Genomic DNA, 21,322 nt, shown 5'->3' on the forward strand with positions numbered 1-21,322 from the left:
TTTTTTTAAAAAATAATTTTTCATCATTTTCTCTAGCACTATGACAGCTAGATATAAGAGCAGAGAAATTCCGTTTGACTAGAATGGAGGGATGGTAGAAATCAAATCATTCCTGAAAACTGCCTGTGAACATTCATTGGAAATGAGCCAAGTGATTGCATCGTTATAGATTTCACTTTATCACTATGTTTTTCCTCCTTTAATTTTTGTAGTCCATTTTCTGTGAAAATGTGAGAGTAATATCCTGGACTTCAAATATGAACCTAGTATGGCCATGAAAATTTCTAAAGCTTCTAGCTCAAACTTGCTTCTCATGCATTATGTATTTTTAGGCTGGAAAAACTAATAACATCCTTTTTGGAAGACCAGGATCCACAGAGTAGACTAGAGGTTGGAGCTGATATGCGTAAAATTCATCACTGTTTTCATCATTTAAAGGTAAGTTTAAATGTTTCCTTCAGTAGCAACCATTTCCTGCCATGTTCCAACTGCAATAAAAAACTTTTCTGGTTGACCAAGCCTTGAAAAGTTAGGACCCAGCTTCACAGAAAATGGTATGAGCTTTGAACCAATGCTGTGATCACCACCCACTTTCTCCCGAGATCAGATCTTACTTGCCAATAAATAAGCTCAAACCATGGACTTCAAATTCTTTTGCCAGGAATCTCTACCTCTACACAGAATAGTTCTGTGTTCCAAAAACCAATTTTAAAATAATATCAAGTGAATCTTGTATTGTATTTTTTATTTATCCTTATACTTCACTTTCCTCTGCCTTGGATTTTACCTTTCCTGATGAGGAAAAGGGGTTATCGTTACATGTTCCTTCTACCGTAGTTGTATTTTTTCATACCTCTGTAAGATAGCAAACCTGTCTGTGAGTCTGCTGTGGGCCAGGATTGGGAAGGCAATGTTGAAGAGTCATGGAGAAGACAGATAAGGGCTATAAAAGTATGAACTGAGTGCTATTGTGTTACGTAGAAAGGGAAGAGAGTCCAAGAGGAGATAATGTTTGAGGAAGAATTTCCCAATTTAGGAAAGGAGAGATAAAGATGGGGGAGAAGGGAATGTGGAAGGCAGGTGGGTTGGGGGACAAGCGAGTGAGAAAAGCGACTGTGAATTCAAGGAGTGAGGACAAGGCATGCTTATGTTCAGGGAATTGTTAAAGGGAAAAGAGCCAAACAAGAAAATTTGGAATGGCGGTATAGGGGCAAAACTGTTCTTTCAACTTACAGAAACTATTGAATGACAAGAAGATCCTCAGGAACAGTACAGTCTCCTCTGAAATCAAAGAGCCAGACTGCCAAGAACCAGTGAGAGAGGAAGAATATAAAAAGCTACGAGACCTTCTAAAGCAGAGGGATAATGAAATCAGTATCCTTCCTGAGGCCATGAAACTCAGGGGCGTGGGAACAGGTGACTCCCCACGGCCACATCACTCAGGGGCCCACCCTTCCTCCCAATCACCTTGTCCCTTTCCACTGAGAAGTAAAATGTCCCTTTAGCAAACACAGTGCCGTCACTAGTGAAAAAGAGTAGCTACAAAAGAAAACATTTGACCTCACTTTTAGCCTGATATAGTTTCTCTACAGAGAACATTTCAGTTTACAGAAAAGCACGAGCTTTTTTATGCCATCTCTTCACATTAGATTTGTGAAAATATGATTTTTGACTCCTCTGTGGTGCTCTTTCTGGTTCAGTCCTGAGCCAGTCAGTTAGCTGGTTATCTTTAGCTAGCTGACCGGACACCGGGCTGACCACAGCCTTACCATGGCCCAGAGTTTGTGGCTGGTATGTGGGTGAAACTCAAATCATGGCGAAGAAATGGTAAATGGTATTTAGCTGATGAAGAGCAGAGATTGATTTAAATGTAACCTTTTATTTAAAAGGAGATCTACTACTTTGGGTTCTACTTACAAATGTTTCCAAATTTGGAAGTGGGAATAGATGAGTGTTCAGGACAGAATTCTTATTGGCTCCAGGAGGCAGCATATCTGGGGTCCTGAGAGTGGTGGCGGTCCCTGGGACATGAGCTGCTCCTAGTTGCAGACTAGGTGGTTACTTCTAAAGAGCCCCTGGTGGCGGGTTAGACCTCAGGACTCCCTGAGATTTCTTCAGTATTCCTTCTTGTTAAAAGACTTGACATTTTCATGACGTTTGCAGCATTTAAACACACACAGGAAATAATTTTGGTCAGTTCATTATAAGCAGATATTTTTTGCTCATTTTAAAAATTTTCTAAAGATACTTTAGCTTCAGCTATTGTGCAAAATGCATAAAAGTAATCTATGTAAAGAAAATCCAGAAATAAAGAGGTAAAAACAAACCAAATACAAAGTAAGTCTGCTGCCTGATTAACTTCAGTCTTTAATTTTAGTTGAGCATTAGCAGACCCCGTATGTCAGATTCAAGTAAGTTTTAGCTGCTTTATTATTCAGCCAGTAACAGTAGGTTCAACTGTGAATTATACCCCCACATGAGCCCTTGTCTGTGAGTGCTGTCCACAAATGTTGTCACCCTTGCATTCCTTTCCCTCTCTCTTACCCCATCCATCTCCAGGGATGGTCTCAGCCTGGACCTCAGTCCTGGCCTCAGCCCCAGTCTGAGCTCTGCTTCTTTTCCTGGCCCTGATCCTAGTCCAGGATCTTCTCTCCTAAATACTCCTACCAACTTCTTAATCCGCTTCATGACTTATGAATGTCTGTGCCTATAGGAGGGATGAAATGAGATATCACAAAGAGGGAACAGGCCAGGCTTGTTCATATACATTTATTTTTAAAAGAGAATGAGAGAGAAAGAGAGACATACATCATCTCCCTTCTTCACTGCGGTGAATCTGGGTACCACTATTCACATGGGGCTACACTAGATTCTTTACTGAATAATTCAGAGTTTCCGCCATCTGAGTCTCATATTCAAAATGATGGTGTGTTTGCTGTCAGAGTGGACAGAATACTGATCTTGAATCCATACTTGGATTGAAATCCTAGCTCTTCTTTTATTAGCTGAATGACTACTTGATGAAGCTGTTTCCTATCCTTCAGGAGCAGGAGCGTTAAGACCTGCCCTGTCAATCTCACTATGCTGAGCAAAACCAGAATGTGCCCAGGCATTCTAGAGCATCCCATAATGGAAGCTGTGCTGAGGTAAACAGTAAGTAAAATCAGAAGAAGGAAAAACAACAGCTAAGATTTAGTCATCTCAAAACTTACGTTCATCAAAGGCTGAAAACCAATAAAGGCTCTTGATGCATCACAGTTACCCAGTCGGGTTTGGAGGATGTTTTCTTATCTGTCTTTGTAGACCCAGAAGGCTCAGATTGTGACAGGTGTGAGAAAGACACTATTTCCCATGGGAGTAGGTGGGGATAGATTATACTGGAGATCAACAAAAGATAGTAGTGCTGTCAAAGTGACCACCAACAACATGAATGTCCATGGTGGGAGTTACAAGGTTCCATTTCAGTGACATCATCCGTTTGAACAAACCCCAGACACACCTTCACAAAGTATAAAACAAGGTGGTACTGAATCAGGGGAATCTTCCCAGATAAAAGACCTATATACTCACAGAAAAATGCACAGCTTCACTGCCTAGTACAAGTAAAGTATTCACTTTACTTTTTATTAACTCTTTCATAAAAAATCTAAGACATCTGGTTTAAACTAAGAACATTTTGAAAAACATTGAGTTTGCTAATTTTTCACCTTGTAGTGTCATGGTAGAAGACTAATAGCCTCCTTATTGTCCACAACTGTGTAGTAGGAATTTGGAAAGTTAAAATCTTCCTTTAGTCAGTCTTTACCATATGTTCAGGAGCAAGTGGTTTGGGGACTATTAACTGCATTTGGATCATTTGTATTTTGATCATTATAATCTAGGATGAGTCATTTATTCCTTAAGTCAAATTTCAGATATTTTAGTCAACATGTTAAAAAAGGAAAAGAAGAAAACTCAGGATGCTCTCCACTTCTCTAGTGTGGACAGAAGTGAAATCAGACTCGTCCAGAGCTCACCCTTCCCACCTGGAAACCCAGAAGGTCAGAGGACATCACTGCTCTCAGCCCCGACACAGTCCCAGGATTGCAGCATGCTCAGGAACAGATCCAGTTTGCTCCACAAAAAGTCAGGTCAGTTGATTAAATGTCTAGTGTTTTTCATGGCCTCTACTGGGTTTCAGTGTAGTTGTAAATGTGCAAGGACGAAGACACTAACAATGTATTTTTCTAACAAATCTCTTTTTATTGATTTTTTTTAAAAAAATAAATGACAGCGGAATGCATTATAATTCTTATTAAACATATACAGCAAAATTTTTCAAATTTCTGGTTGTATATAAGATATGTTGACACCAATTCGTGTCTTCACACATGTACTTTGGATAATGATGTCTATCAAATTCCACCACCCTTGCTAATCCCCTGCCCCTACCCTTAATCTCTTAAATACTAGTTTCCCAAATTAATTTCCCCAAATCTCTTAAATACTAGTTTCCCAAATTAATGACTGAACTGAGAAAAACAAAGTATGAATTTTCATAGCATTCAAAGGTAGAACTGGAAAGGTGCAGAGTAGAAAAGTGAACTTTAGAGACAGGAAAGAAAAACCTTCCTCTGCCCTTAAGAAGGAACAAGGAAGATCAAATGTCACATTAATAACAAGATGATGTCTTGTTTATTACTAAATCCAAATGAGCTATCTACAGCAAAATAATTTTAAAGTAAAAAAAATTAAAGTATTTAAAGTTTTATTACAACCTTAAAGAGCAATAAATTAGCAAAATGATTGGACCAACTCAGAAGCATCTTCCCCTTTTTTAGCTTTTGGTACTGCTAGTACAGAACCTTCCCGAAGCCCAGGCCTGTTTGTGTATGTTTCCCCTTGTTAGACCAGCATGGCATGATGCAGTCATGTGACTGGTGCCTTGTCTAGGATATGGAGGAATCAGAAGTGTGGTGTGTACTGGGAAAAATGGTGAAATTTTCCCTTTTTGGCAACATGTTAACATTTTCTGTGCAAACATTTGTTGGAATGTACTACCTGATATGTGTGGCTTCCTCAAGTATCTAGCCCGGGAACCACCAGAGTGTGGTGTTCATTAAGAAGCATGTGCTTTAATTAATAAAGACAACTTGGAGAAGTGTGGAGATATATTTTGTGATATCACATTCCTGTAGCTCTTAATTCCAAATCTCCCTGCATTGAATAGTTCTTCAACAACACAGTACAATGAATTCAAATCCAGGAAAACAAAGATACCATTTATCATGATGGCAGCAGAAATGAAAATCACTGATTCCTTTCTGTGACTGTTTTCTATTCAGCTTTGCTCTATTTATTATAGATAGCAGCTTGGTGGGGAAAAGGGGGAGCCGTCTGCATTGGTGAACTCTTAGCCATCCATTTACTCATTCCTCTTTAATTCAACATATTATCGAGCACATACTTTGTCCTAGGCACAATGTTGATTATTATTACAGCCAAAGCTTACATAGGCCTTATATACCAGGTACTGTGTTAAATCCTCTGCTTGAATTATTTACCCACATATTACAGATGGGAACATACATAGACAAACACAAGCTCTGACCTCAGAGTGACATAGGAAGAGTCACTGACACAGGAAGAGTCACTCAACAATTGATTACAGAATTATATTTCTGTATTAGCAGGGAGCACATGCCAGGGACCTTACCTGCAGTAAAGACTAGAAAGATCCAAAAGGGGAGTGAGGGTAAATGTGTGAGTGGAAGGAATCTTGGAAGGAAAAGGAATCAGTTGCGTGAACAGCTTTGGAACATTTTAGGAATCGAAAAAGCCAGATACGGTTGGCATCTGAGGGATGAGCGAAAGCCTGGGGAGGCAAATTGATTGACATGTGCTGAGCAGATCAACTCTAAACCACATGACCATAAGGGACCATTGTAGTAGTTTAGGCCAAAGGATAGGGATGGTGAGAGAGGTGAGGTAGAAGAAGCATTTAGGAAGTCGAGTGGACAGAGCTTTGTTGCTCACAGGATGTGGAGGGTGAGGGTGAGGATTGGCCCCCAGGTTGCACAGTAGCTGGTGAGACTTGTCACAGCGGTAAGGAATAGTGAGTGCCTCCCGTGGTTCTATGACAGTCAGCATTGTTGGCCATTGAGAACATGGCATGGGCACCTCTGCTGTGGGAACCCAGAAAAAATAGGACCCCAAAATGTGATGCTCTGCCATGCTGCATACTTTGAACTGAAGGCCATCAGAAGGGCCTCAGAAGCAAACTCTCTATCCAAACTTCTCCTAATCTTCTTTCTCCTACTCTTTTTTTTCTCCCCTAATACAGGCCACAAAAACTAGAACCCCTCTCCCCTAAAGCCAGCCACAAAATCTAGAAATACTATCTCCCCACCCTGCACCTTTTTTGGCCATAAAGAAATTCTCTGACCTACCCTGTCGGATAGTGTATCATAAGACCCTCATTCCAGAAGGTCCTGCCCTGTCCTGGGAGGAAGAAATGACACACAGAAGAGTCCAAGGAGAAGCCAAACAGATAGGCTTTGCTGAATTTCCCCCATTCATTTTATTGCATTAGATCATAACATTTTCCTAATCACTTTTCTAAATGGTGTCATTAAACCTAAGCATAAAAATAGAGTTTTCCCCCAGGTCTTTGGTTCCATTCTGAAGGCTGCCATATTATATAACATTTGATTAAATAAGTCTGCTTTGCTTTTCTCTTGTTGATTAGTCTTTTGTCACAGGGGTGTTCCTTATGATGAGTAAGGAAAGGTATCGGACCTTCTTGCCCCTGCTCTGCTGAAATTAAAGTTCATGGTCAGTACCCCATGGCTCATGATGGAAGGAACTCTGTTTCCTGGCCTTTTTGAAACACATACTCCATTGTGCCTGTGCAGAAATGGCCTCAGACATCTCTGCCCAGCCCTTTTTGTGAGCCAGACCTTTTTGATTTCGATTTCTTCTCATCCACACCATCCCTTTCTCGTAATTCTTCTCCCCACAGCATCTCATAATCCTTTCCCTTCCTTATAATTACAGTCAATTTTTTTTCAGGAACTCTTTTCTTCCCTGGATACTGCTATTGAGACAGACTATAGTTTTATTTGGAGAATAAATAAAATTTACTTAAATAAAAAAATTGCTGAAAAAATAATGGAAATTGTTTGTAAAGTCCAAGTACAAATGACGTAAAAGTTTTGGAGCAGAGCCTTATATTTGAAAGGTTTTTGAGTTGTTGTAACCCTCATTGGGTACAGTTCTAGCAAAAACTTTAAATAGGAGTAGGCTCACAAATGGACTGATAATGATCTAACCGTTTGGGGAAGGGATTGATGGGAGATTGACTACTTTTTTGGCAAAACTACAAATGGAATGAAAACTGTTGCCGATGAATTGATGCTGCAGAGCAACAGGTTATGGGATTGCTTCTTACCCTATTAAGATTCTAGGAGCCGATTTTATTTTATTTGTTTATTTATTTTATTATTGCAATGTTTTATATATGAGAAGCTCACGTGAACTAAAGCAAATACAAGAAAATTAATAAGCCTAGTGTTCTGAAAGTTTTTGTCTTAGGTAGGTGTTGTCGGTTTCTATGATTGGTCCCTGGGGCTGTTTCTTATGCAGAGAGCATGTAAATCTCACCATCTCTCAAATTGTTGTGAAACTATCTCCCCCTCCACCGCCCTCCCCTTCTTCCATTCACCTCCACTTGATGCTGAAAATAAGTCCTTTCTAATCAGAAAATGAAACTGAATTTAGGGTTCACTAGAGAGCCCTGTAGGTTGAGTCATTGTCCTGCAGCCTGCCAAGGCGCAGCAAGGTCAGGGGCTTTGGGGCCTTTGGTTGTTGTTTTGAAGGTTCAATTCTGTGTTGGTTTCATTGAAATAAAGAGGAGGATTGTTCAGCTCCACAGTTTGAGAAGAATCATATTGTTCTGTTTAAAATAAGTCAAGTTTTAAGGTTAGGTTGGTTTGGGGTTTTTTGTGTGTTTTATTTTCTGTTTTAGATCTCTGATTGTGTTCCAAATACTCACCAGGAACCAGTCGGTATTCCAAAGGCCCCACCACTCAGCACATCCTTTAGCTGCTTGAGAAGCTAACAGAACCCACTCACCACAGTTGATGTTGCTGTCATTCTAAAGATGGGGGTGGAACTCCGTGGGAGAGCACTTGCCTAGCATGCATGAGACTCTGGGTTCCAGCCCTAGATCACAAAAAGAAAAATCAAGTAAATTAATTACAAAAACATACCCTTGAGGCTCCAGACCCTATTCTCTTGTTTTGTGAGAATTCTTTGAATTCCCACTCTGTGCATGGAAGGTCCAGGGTATGTTGTGGGCTGTACCAAGGTGAACTGAGAGGGTCTCTGACTCAGGGAACTCACAGTTAAACAGTGGAGGCCTTTGTACCCAAACAGCAGAGAATAAAATAAGTTGCTTTAAGCAGAAGCTAGAAGAAATATTTTGGGAATTCAAAGGAAAATGGAAGAAATTTATTTTAATTCTTTTGTATTTTATTGATGCGTTATGATTGTACACAATAGTGGGATCCGTTGTTCTGTATTCTGATGTGCACACGATACAACTATATCATTTGGCCAATATCATTCCCCAGATTTCTCCTGTACCTTCCCTCCTCCCTCACTAGGTCCTTTTCCTCTTCTCTACTGATCTCCCTTTGATTTCCTTGAGTTCCCCCCACCTTTCTCTTCTTTTTCTTCTTTAGCTTCCACATGTGACAGAAAACATAAAATCCTTGCTTTTCTGAGTTTGGTTTATTCAATTAACATAAAATTGTCAAGTTCCATCCATTTTCCTACAGATTTCTTCATTATGCTGAATAAAACTCCACATTTTCTTTATTCATTTACACATTGGTGGACACCTAGACTAGTTCCATAGTTTGACTATTGTGAATTGTGCTACTCCAAACTTGGGGATCTCGATTGTATGGTGACTTTAATCCTTTAGAGTGAATACTGAGGAGTGGTACAGCTGGATCATATATATGGTGGTTCCATTCCTAGTCTTTTGCAGAATCTCCTCATCCATTTCCATAGTACTAACTTACAGTACCACCAGCAGTATCAAAGTGTTCCTTCTTCTCTGCATCTTCTCCAGCATTTATTAATGTTTATATTCTTGATGGCTGCCATTCTGACTGGAGTGAGATGAAATCTTAATGTAGTTTTTATTTTCATTTCCCTAATCCCCTAATTCCCTAATTGCTAATGATGATGAACATTTTCCATGTATTTGTTGGCCTTTTATAGTTCTTCTTTTGAGAAGTATCTGTTTAGTTCATTTATGCATTTATTAATTGGGTTATGTGACTTTTCGGTGTTAAGTTTTTTGGGGTTCTTTATATAATCTGGGTATTACATATATATGTTCTGGATATATTAATCTGGAGGAGCTAGCAAGCAAAGGTTTTCTCCCATTCTGTGGGTTCTCTTCACATTCTTATTTCCTTGCTGTGCAGAAGTTTTTTAATTTGATGCCATCCCATTTATTAGTTCTTGGTTTATTATTTCCTGAGTTTTAGGAGTCCTATTGAGAAAGTCATTGTCTTTGCCAATATGTTGGAGTGTTGGTGCTACGTTTTCTTCTAGGAGTTGCATAGTTTCTGGTTTGATTCCTAGAACCTTAATCCATTTGGAATTGACTTTTGTGCAGTGTAGAGAGAAGGATCTGGTCTTACTCTTCTCCATATGGATAACCAGTTGTCCTAGCACCATTTGTTTAAAAGGCTGTCATTTCTCTAACAGGGTTTTTGGCACCATTGTCAAGGATCAGGTGACTATCTATGTTTGTCTCTACTTTCTATTCTGTCTCATTGGTCTATGTGTCTGTTTTTATGCTAGGACCATGCGGTTTTTGTTACTATGGCTCTTTAGGATAACTTGAAGTCAGGTACTGTGATGCCTGCAGCATTGCTTTTTTTGGCTTAGACTTGCCTTAGCTATTCTGGGCCTTTTATTCTTCCAAATGAGTTTTATGATTATTTTTTCTAACTCTGTGAAGAATGTCATTGGTATTTTGATGGAGACTACATTGAATTTGTATATTGCTTTTGGCAATGTGGCCATTTTAACTATTAATTCTGCCTATTGATGAACCCAAGAGGTCTTTCTATCCTCTAAGTTCTTCTTCAATTTATTTCTTCGGATTTACTCTCAGGTATCTCTTTTTAGGCTCTTGTGAATAGGATAGTTTTCCTGATTTCTTTCTCATTACTGGTGTGAATTTTTGTACATTGGCTCTCTAACCTGCTACATTGCTGAGTTTGGCTGGGTCTAGTAGTCTTCAGGTGCAGCATCTTGGCTCGTCTAAGTATAGGATCATGTCATCTGAAAACAATAATTGACTTCTTCCTTTACTGTTTTTATCCCTTTTATTTCAAGAAGGGAAGAACTTTAATCAGCAGGTCGGGAAAAGTGTGACCCAGCTGGTGACATGGAAGTTCAGTCTCCAAGAACTGGTAGAATTCAGGCATTCAAATGTCAAATATTGCATAATACTTAAGTCTTTTTTTTTTTAGCTTTATTGTCTGAGAAAAAATTTTTCTTTTTTTTTTTTATTGGTTGTTCAAAATACAGACACAACATATCGGAATCAACCAACTTTTAGTTTTATCAATTTTTTCAATGTTTTTTTTTTTGTTTCAATTTCGTTGATTTCTGCTCTGATTTTAATTATCTCTTGCCTTCTGCTACATTTGCGGTTGTTTTGCTCTTCCTTTTCTAGGGCTTTGAGATGAAGTGTGAGCTCATTTATTTGTTGGTTTTTTCTTTTTTTGAGGAATGACCTCCAAGCGATGAATTTCCCTCTTAAAACTGCTTTCATTGTGTCCCATAGATTCCTATATGTTGTGTCTGTATTTTCATTTATCTCTAAGAAGTCTTTTATTTCCTCCTTTATGTCTTCTGTAACCCATTGATCATTCAGTAACATATTGTTCATTTTCCATGTGATGTAGGATTTTTCCTTCCTTCTTTTATCATTGATTTCCAGTTTCATTCCATTATGATCAGATAAAACGCATGGTATTATCTCCACCCCTTTATATTTACTGAGGGTTGCCCTATGGCATAATATATGGTCTATTTTTGAGAAGGATCCATGTGCTGCTGAGAAAAAAGTATATCCACTTGATGATGGTTGATATATTCTATATATGTCAGTTAAGTCTAGTTTATTGATTGTGATATTGAGTTCTATAGTTTCTTTATTCAACTTTTGTTTGGAGGATCTGTCCAATGGTGAGAGAGGTGTGTTGAAGTCACCCATAATTATTATGTTGTGGTCTATTTGATTCTTGAACTTGAGGAGAATTTGTTTTATGAACGTCGTGGCACCATTATTTGGTGCATAAATATTGATAATTGTTATGTCTTGTTGGTGAATGGTTCCTTTTAATAGTATGTAATGTCCTTCCTTATCCCTTTTGATTAACTTAGTCTTGAAGTCGATTTTATTCGATATGAGGATGGCCACCCCTGCTTGCTTACGAGGACCGTGTGCGTGGTATATTTTTTTTCCCAACCTTTCACCTTCAGCCTGTGTATGTCTTTTCCAATCAGATGTGTCTCCTGAAGGCAGCATATTGTTGGATTTGTTTTTTTAATCCATGTTACCAGCCTATGTCGCTTTATTGGAGAGATTAAGCCATTAACGTTTAGAGTTACTATTGATATATGGTTTGTACTTCCAGCCATGTTTGATTATTTATCTTTTTTTTAAATTTAGTTTGTTTCTCCATGATTAGCTTTCCCCCTGCCCTGTCTTTACTGAGGCACTTCCCACTGATGGTTTTGGTTATTGTTTTTCATTTCTTCCTCATGTAGTGATTTGCTCAAGATGCTTTGCAATACTGGTTTTCTGGCTGCAAATTCTTTTAACTTTTGTTTATCATGAAAGATTTTTATTTCGTCATCGTACCTGAAGCTTAATTTTGCTGGATACAAAATTCTTGGTTGGCATCCATTGTCTTTCAGTGTTTGAAATACGTTGTTCCAGGATCTTCTCGCTTTCAGCATCTGTGATGAAAAATCCGTTGTTAACTTTATTGGTTTACCCCTGAATGTAATCTGCCTCCTTTCTCTTGTAGCTTTTAATATTTTCTCTTTGTTCTGTATATTGGATATCTTCATAACAATGTGTCTTGGCATTGGTCTACTGTGATTTTGTATGCTCAGTGTCCTGTATGCATCTACAATTTGTATATCCGTTTCCTTTTTTATTTCTGGAAAGTTTTCTATAATTATTTCATTCAGCTGGTTGCTCATTCCCTTGGTTTGAACCTCTATACCTTCGTCTATCCCAATGACTCTTAAGTTTTGTTTTTTATGTTATCCCATATCTCTTGGATGTTTTTTTCGTGATATTTTACCAGCCTTTCTGAGTTGGCTAGACTCTTTTCAAGATGATATATTTTGTCTTCATTATCTGACGTTCTGGCTTCTACTTGCTCCACTCTGTTAGTGATACTCTCATTTGAGTTTTTAATTTGGTTTATAGTTTCCTTCATTTCTAGAATTATTGTTTGATTTTTTTAATAATCTCTATCTCCTGATAAAGATGCTTAATTTCTTCTTTTATCTGTTTATGTAATTCATTCTCAATGTGTTCTTTCGCTGCTTGAATTTGCTGTCTCGTATCCTCTTTAAGGTTCCATTCCATCTGTCTAAGGTGTTCCTTGAGTTCTTTATATGACCATTTTTCTGATGACTCTAGGTCCTCCTGTATATTTAGGCTGTCCTGCATTGTTTGTACTCCTTTTCTTCCTTGCTTTTTCATGCTGCTCATGTTGCTTCTTGTTCTGTTTGACTGCTGAGTTACTGTTTACTCCTATAAATTTATTTGATGCTTGGGAGGAAAGGTATTAGAAGGGAAGGGAAGACATCACTGTCGCCGCTGGTTTCAATGAAGTTATCTCCTCCGCCGCAGTCTGGTGACGTCAGTTCTCTGCCATGGTGGTATCCCATGCAAATGGCGACAGTTCGTTCCCTTTGCCAGGTGACCAATGCAACGGGTGGGTCCTGACTGGCTCTCCCAAGCCCCGTTTCAAACCTGTGCCCACTGCCTATGAAGGCTCGGTTGGCATTAACCTCCGTGGGTTCAGAAGGGCCGACCAGTTGTTTCAGCAGGATCATTTAGTGCTGAGTCACAGCAGTTTGTCTGCGAGAAGCAGGCAAACAGGAGCTTGAATTCAGCCGATCCAGGCTCGGTGTGTGTTCTGAGAGGCCCAGACTGTTTGCCCCAGATCCACGTCAGCTCAGCATTGCCTAGTGATCCTGAGCAAAAAGCATTTAGATGGCTTACGACTCCCTATGCCCACACAGCTGAAGAGGTCAGAGACTTTCATAATACTTAAGTCTTAAAGAATAATGTGAGCACTTGTATGTCTTCTTTCAAAAAAATGTCTGTTCAGATTTCTTGCCCATTTTTTATCCATGTGTTTCTTTTTGTGGATTTAAATTCTTTATAAATTTTAGATATTAATCCTTTATCAGAAGTATTGTTTGAAAATATTTCCTCACCATCCATAGATTTTCCCTTTACTTTTATTATTTCCTTCATTGTGCAAAAGTTTTTTATTTTGATATAATCCCATTTGTCTACATTTTTCTATTTTGGGGTTTGTTATTGTTGTTGTTGTTATTTATTTGGTATTTGTGTGAGGGATGTACCAAGGATTGAACTCAGTGACACTTGACCAATGAGCCACATCCCAGCCCTATTTTTTATTTAATTTAGAGACAGGGTCTCACTGAGTTGCTTACTGCCTCACTTTTGCTGAGGCTGGCTTTGAACTCATGATCCTCCTGCCTCAGCCTCCTGAGCCACTGAGATTAAAGGCATGTGCCACAAAACCTGGCCATTTTGGGGTTTTTACCTGTACTTTTGGAGTCAAATCTGAAAAAAAAAATTGCCCAAACTAATGTCCTGTTTTCCCTCTGTCTTTTCTTCTAATAGTTTTATAGTTCCAGGTCTTATATTTAATTCATTTTTAATTGATTTGTGTATTTGGTGGTGAGATCAGATCCAATTTCTTTCTTCTGAATAGCAGTTTTCCCAATACTATTAACTAAAGACACTGTCCTTTCCCATCAGGTGTCCTTGATATCTCTGTCAAAAATCTATTGACTGTAAGTGGGTAGGTTCATTTCTGGGCTCTTATTGTGTTTCATTTGTGGATGAGTCTGTTTTTACCATGCTGTTCTAATTACTATGGCTCTGTGATAGGGTTTGAATCAGATAATATGATGCCTCCAGTTTTGTTCTTGGGGTTCATGTTTGCCTTTTAGAGTTTTTGTGGCTCCATATGAATTTTAGGATTGTTTTTCTATTTCTATGAAAAATGATCTTGGAATTTTGCAAAGGATTGCATTGAATCTGTAGATCATTTTGGGTAGTATAGATATTTTAACAATATTTGTTCTTTCAATCCATCAATACATAAAGGAAAGAAGCTCAACATCACTGATCATTAGGGCAATGCACATTAGAAACCACAATAATATATCACCTCACACTTGTCAGATTGTGTATTACCAAGAAGATGAAGATAAAGAATGTTTACAAGGAAATGGAGAGAAGGGAATCCTGTACCCTGTTGGTGGGAACCTAATTGTACAATGGAAAACTGTTTGGAGGCTCCTCAAAAAACTAAAAATAGGATTACCATAGGACCCAGGAGTCCTACTTCTAGATATTTACCAAAAGATTTGAAATTAGTTTGTTAAAGAGATATCTGTACTCCCACGTTCTTTATAACACTGTTCACAGTAGCCAATATATAGAAGCAATTTACGTGTCCCTAAATAGGTGGATGGATAAGGAAAATACTATTATACATGTAAGAAAACTAATAATTGCCTCTACCCATCTTAGTTCTTGGGTTGGATCTTCAGCTGAAATCTAGGAAACAAATTAGCACAAGATAAATTAGCAAGAGAAATACATACAAGTTTCATTACTTTGTACATGTACCTGGGGACCCTCACAAGGGAGTAAATATCTGAAGAAATGGTCAAAACAGAAAGATTGTATGCTTTTTATACAAAGAACAATAAATTTATGAAGAAATGGCAGAACAAAGTGATCTGGGGTTGGAGTGGTGAATTCTAGGGGAGTCTCTAGGAAACACATGGGGAACACAAAGCTAGTGGAAGATAAGTGTTACTTTAGTGAGTTTATGTTACGTTTCTCATGACTAAAACACTCAGGGTCACTTCAGTGAACTGGCTGCTCGAAATAATCACACAAGTGACAGAGATCCCTTTTTCTTGGGTCCTGTGATGGCTCCTCTGACCTTAGGGGTCCATGAAAAGAGAGACAATGTGCTGAATCCTTTTACTGGAAAGAAACCATTCAAATGAAGCAAGGGGTCAGGTTTCAGGAGGTTGAGTCTAGCTTCATGATGTCTGCTGTCAGCAGGTTGACTGACTGTAGGAAGGCCACACCCAAGGGCAGAGCAAGAAGGGGACACACAAAGGGCATTTCCATGGAACATTCTATTCCAAACAAAGCAAAGGGGTAGGATTACAAAAGAATAGGTGAGTTAGCTCCACCCCAGGGGTATGCCTGCTCAGAAGACTGGCCTTGCTATCTAAGGGGTGGGGGTGGGGGAATACGGAGTCACAAGTCATGGCACTACAGTGCCAGACTACAGTGATCTTTCAGATCCCCATGGTGCATCAGGACTAGAAGGCATGGTAACTCAGTGTGGCTCCTCACAAGTCATTTATTCAAATCCACTGCAGCAACAATTCCAGTCTCCAATTATATAGTCTACTTTGTAGCTGTGGTACAGAGAAGGAACCTCTCCCAGAGGGATCTTTTTATTTTTGATTTAACTCAGGGTCACTTGGCCACTGAGCCACATCCTCAGCCTTATTTTGTATTTTATTTAGAGACAGGATCTCACTGTTGCTTAGCACCTCACTATTGCTGAGGCTGGCTTTGAACTCAAGATCCTTCTGTCTTGACCTCCTGAGCCACTAGGATTACAGGCACCTGGTGCACAATGGCACCTGGCCAGAGGAATCTTTATGGACTGGTACCTGTAAGAAAATGTCGATCAAAGAGCCCTTTCTGCAACTATTGTTTCTCCAGTGATTTTAGCCTGAAATAATCAAAATACCAATTCAGCATATTTTGAAGTAGATCACCCTTAACTCCTTCAATATACTATAAAATACTATTCAACCTTTGAAAAATAAATTTTGCCATTGGAGACAACATGGATACAATTGAAGAACATTATGCTAAATGAAATAAGCTAGGCACAGAAAGATAAACATTGTGTGATTCTCATCTGTGGAATCTGAAGCAATCAAAATCAAAGAAGCGGAAAATAGAATGGTGGCTACCAAAGTCTGGGGATGGAAGGATGGAGAATTGATGGTTGAGGGTATAAAGCCTCAATTAAGCAAAGGGAATAAGTTTTCTCTTACTTTGAAATATATTGCACAGTATGATAAATACAATAAATAAAAAGATACATTTCAAAACGGCCCAGAGTAAATTTCAAATGTTCTCACCACAAAAAAATGCTAAGTATTGGAGGTGATGGATATGTTAATTAACTTAATTATTCTATTTTGTATTCATAAATCATAGCATCACTATGTACCTCATGAATATATACCATTATAATTTGTCTATTTATAATTTTTAAAAAGTTATAAAGCAGAATAATGAAAGTGAAGTCTTAGAGTCAGGAAAACAAGGAAAAGCTATGTAAGGCTGATGGGGTTATCTGTTTAGCTGTGGCCTTGGAGGTGCACAGGAAGTCAAAAGAAATAAGTCCAGAAAAATGAGTGGGAAATTGCTGGGGTGGTTGCTTCCAGGAGAGGGAATAGAGGAATGAAGGGGAACTTCCCCTTTTAATTTTATATGTTTGCATATTATTTTAATTTTTTACTTTTTTTATTGAACAAGGGTGGCATGTTCCAGAAATCCTTAAATGCTACACCAGGAAATTGTCTTCACTGAGCGGTGAGGGAGCAACCAAAGCAGAAGTGGGTATGGTCAGGGTTGTGCTCTAGGGTGGCATTTATATTAGATATGAGGAGGCTGGAGACCAAGTAAGTCATTTAGGAAATAGCTTAATAGATTGAAGTTCTGGAAAAGAGGAGAGGAACATGAATAGAGATTAGAGAGGGAGGCTGCAGCAGCTCTTCATGGCATGAAGGACAGCTCTGCTTGGTCCCCTCTTCCCAGTTCCCTAAGTCTGAAGATGCAGTTGCAGGCCCAGGTAGGAGAATAAGGGAGCACCCAAGGGATGCTGCTTCAAACCTTGAGTCAGAGGATTGCTGTTGAGACCCAAACCACTGTTCGCAAATCTTGACACTCCCAATCCTCTACTAAGTCCAAGAGAAAAGCTCAGGGAGAACTCAGGAGGCAGAACTCACCCATAAAACAACCAAAGAAACAGAATAAAAATTAGATTGTTTCTAAGGTCCTTTCCAGCTCACTGTGGGTAGGCCTCAGGCCTAGACACCAACCTCTGCTTTTAGATTCTCCCAGGATCTATCTCCCCTGACCACACTCTGGCCTTTGCATTCCCCATAAATGCAATTAAAGAAACAGCGAGTGGATGATTGCCTTCTCCACAGGGCTGTAGCCACTTGTATTTCTGCAGGGCACAGTCCTGACCAAGTAGTTAGACACACACAGCTTTGCATCCCTCCTATTTAAATCGTCTGAAGAGTAGATGAAATGAATAAATGACACCTGAAAACCAAAGAAGAGAGGAAGTGAGAGTGAGCAGGCACATAGAGGGAGCAAGCACACAGGCGTCTGCTTTCAGATCCAAAATCAAGGCTCGCACCACTTCCAAATGTTCATTTTATCCCACAGTTTTTGTGATCCCAATAAGATCTTCAGTGGTATAAAGGTCAATGTGTCTTTTAAAATAAAGTAGTTTATCTACAACAGGCTCAATTCCTAGCATTTGGTTCATGGTTCACCCATTAACACCCATGTGCCTCCTGGTTATCTATCTATCTATCCTTCATCTGTCTGCTGATGTACTTAACAGTCTCTCCATTCATCTGTATAGCTACCTATAAGTCTATTTTGGAAGTCACCATCTGTGAGACCTCCAGCATTTTTCATCTAGTGGGGAGATAAATAGGTAGAGATGTCTTTTAGTATAATGAAAGCTCAATAAGAGGGCCTGCACAGTTAAGGTATCTGCAAAAAGTAGTCTAGACAGCCATCAATTCCATATTCTTTGAGGAAAAAAGGGTATGATCAGAAGGGGAAACAGATTCCAAACTTGTAGAGGATTCAAAGAACTAGGGATATCAAAGAGGCAGAAAGTAGTTGGATAAAATGGATACCTGTTCCTTTTGGGCATTAAAGTTGCCCAGTCCAACAGCTGGGTCAGACATACAGAGGAAGACCATGAAGCGGGTTGGTGTTCAGGTGGCCTTTTTTTTAAAAAAAAAAAAAAAAAAAAAAGCTGATTGTTCTAGGCACAAGAACCATCTTTTGGCTCAGGGATAAAAGATGGTGAACATTAAGACTGAGTCAGAACACAGTTTTCATTTTTTGTTAAACTTTATATTCAAAAATTACAGTGTCTGTTAGTGACTTTGAGCCCGGGTTTAATTTTCTCATATAAAAGCGAGCTGGATTCCCAGGAGCAGAGTGTGAGCTGGATGTTCACTGAGGTGCATCCCTGGAACCCACCCCTGTGGAGTGAGGGGCAGACTCCAACTTGGAGGAAGGAGAAGATGAACTGTGTTGCAGCCTTTTAAGATGACGGAGGCCTCAGGTGACCTGACAAGGGGCTCTGGAGCTGGACCGGCCTTTTAGAGTTTCCTGAGTTGAAGAAGGCCACAGGGCCTTGCTCCCCTCCTGACGATCCGTCTCTGGATCGGCCTTCCCCTGTAAGGAGCATGGCTTTCTGAGAGGTGCTCTTTTTTTTTCTTGGTTTTTGTTTCTTTGTTTCTTTGTTTAGCTGAGAAAAATGGGGTTGACAGTGAGGACTTGACTCTAAAGTGCTTCCAGAGGCTGAGAAGTCCTTTATTCTCTCACATCACAGTATCCACCACAGGTTGTTTTCCAGGATTTCAAAAAAAAAAAAAACCAATATAATCCATAATTTAGCTGAATTACATAACTTTATAACCCATAATGTAACTCCACAGTAACATGACCCATAAAATGAATGAATATAGGAATTGCATAATCTATTCACTATTTTAACGTTATTTTTATGATGTGATATATTCTGTAGGAGGACCTTGGGATGCAAGGTCATAAGCCCTGTCACCCTGACAGGGAACAGAGGTCTTTCTCTCTTACAAGTGCTCATTGTGTGTGCATGCATGCGCACACGTGCACAGTCATATGCATCCACACACATATTTAAACATGTGTGCACACATATACACACACAGAGTCTTGCTAAGACTTTGAAAATAAAACCTTATCCTTTCATCCATCACGTATTTACTCTAGAAGCTGAAGTACTGTGCTACTCTACATGAGATGGAAATTTTAAGATGTAAGAAAATATAAGATTGTCCTACAGAAGCTCCAGGAGGCACAAAGGACTATCCTTGGCTGTGGGAGCCGTGGCTCCTATGAACTCATTGAACAGAAGCTCATTGAACTTAAGCTGGTGCCAGTACTGTGCAGGGTGTTGGATTACAGTGCGAATGAGACAAGGAAACTTCTCAAAGCAAAGGCATGGAGGTGTGGGACACACAGCAGGTGTGTGACATTGCAGGCATTAGATTGTAGGATTTGTGTGAATAGGATGGTATTCCATGAGAAATAGAGCTGAAGAGGGACCAGCTCATGAGAAGCTTAAAAGCTAGCCTTCCAAATTTAGAACTTTATTCTCTTGTCAGTGGGGAGCCTTTATGACTCTTTAACAGAAAAGTAACATGGGCAAATATCTGTTTCAGAAACATTACTGTTAGCAGTGCACAGAGTAAATTGGAAACAGGAGGGAAAAGAGATAAGATACTGTAGTACAATCAAGCTGAGAAATTATAAGGACCTGAACCAAGTCAGCCACAGAAGGAATTGAGCAGATGAGACAAGCATTTGTGCTACTGATTAGACTGGGGTCAAGATGAACCATCTCCCATCACACCCAGTTTCTGAGTGGACAGGGTACCATATACCAAGGCAGTGAATCCATGGAGAGAAGCAGGGCTGGAAAGATAGTTGATTATTTAAATTATTGATACAACATGAATGATTATGAGATGGGATTGTCTAAGCTACAGACTTTAGCTTTAGTGCTCAAGGCTAGGGGTTAATTTGCAGTATTGACTAGTAGTCATGAGAGTGGATAAGGTGGTCCAAGAAGATGCATAGAAAGGAAAAAAGGGGGAAGAGGACACAGGCCGGTTTCTCTACTGATCCCAATGTTGACGAGTAGGAGCAGAAATAGGTTGAGGCTAAAGAAGCAGCAAAGGAGGACAGTGGAAGGCAAGAGGAAGTCAAGAGAGAGCAAGATCTCAGCAGCCACGTTGAGTTTCAAGCAGACTGTTGCAGTTCATGGATGTTGCAGAGTAGCCAAAGAGATGAGAACTACAAACAGTCTTTTGGATTTAGGTGGGAAGTGATCCATAACCTTTGCCAAAGCAGTAGCAAAGAGTATGGGTGCAAAAACTCATTTTTCCAGCTTCAAGAGGAACAGGTAAAGAAGTGGAGATAGAAATGATCATACAGCTCAGTGGAGGTTAAGGAATGCTCAGGCTAGAGTTATTGAGTGGAGGTCCTTTGTGGCTGTTGAAGTCATTCAGGATATTGACAGGAAGCAGAGTGGGAAGGAAAACTGTAAGCCAGAAGCCCCAGTCTGCTTGGGATAGCTGGGAGATTTGTTTATTCCTTGGGCCAATATACAGTGAGCACCCTTAAGTCACATCATTGGAGAAAGTGGACAGTGGGACCAAATGTTACAGACCTCAAAGGAGGAAAAGCTTTGACCTTGGTGATGAAAATAAAATAGTGATTTTGAAATAGAATCAAGGTGCCAGAAAATGGCCAACAGTGTCTCTGACCTCTGCCACCCACCCCCCACTTGGTATCTACATTGCAGGACCACAAACAGCCTCTCCTCCCCAGGGCTACAGAGAAGGCAGCATCCTGAGGGGGAAGTTGGAAGGGGAAAACTGAAGGGAAAGTCAGTTAATGAAAACATTAAGCAAGTGGGAACGTTTGCAATGAGCTAGGGGTTCCAGAGAGCAGAATAGGACAGGCTCCCAGGGAGGCTAGAAGGAGAAAGAGAAATGGGTGGGATGAGGTAGGGGTAGGGTGAGGAAGTAGAAAATAACATGGGAGATGACT

General features: G+C 39.6%; 1 protein-coding gene across 10 annotated transcripts in view; it reads left to right on the plus strand.

The window, feature by feature from the left end:
* The window catches only part of Kif6 (kinesin family member 6), a 390,004-nt gene that overhangs the window by 191,835 nt on the left and 176,847 nt on the right, over positions 1 to 21,322 (plus strand). For 9 of the 10 annotated variants that reach the window (XR_013425183.1, XR_013425184.1, XR_013425185.1 and 6 more), the window contains 3 exons: positions 333 to 438; positions 1,236 to 1,374; positions 3,915 to 4,130. Coding sequence is in view for 6 of the 10 variants with exons in the window: in XM_040282597.2 (XP_040138531.2) it covers positions 333 to 438; positions 1,236 to 1,374; positions 3,915 to 4,130 (461 nt within the window). In the remaining 4 variants the exon portion in view is untranslated. Of the gene's footprint in view, positions 1 to 332; positions 439 to 1,235; positions 1,375 to 3,914; positions 4,131 to 21,322 lie in introns of those variants that run through there. The other variant, XM_040282605.2, reaches the window with a different exon arrangement.

Source organism: Ictidomys tridecemlineatus, chromosome 8, assembly GCF_052094955.1.
Source record: "Ictidomys tridecemlineatus isolate mIctTri1 chromosome 8, mIctTri1.hap1, whole genome shotgun sequence".
In the NCBI taxonomy this organism is placed as follows: domain Eukaryota; kingdom Metazoa; phylum Chordata; class Mammalia; order Rodentia; family Sciuridae; genus Ictidomys; species Ictidomys tridecemlineatus.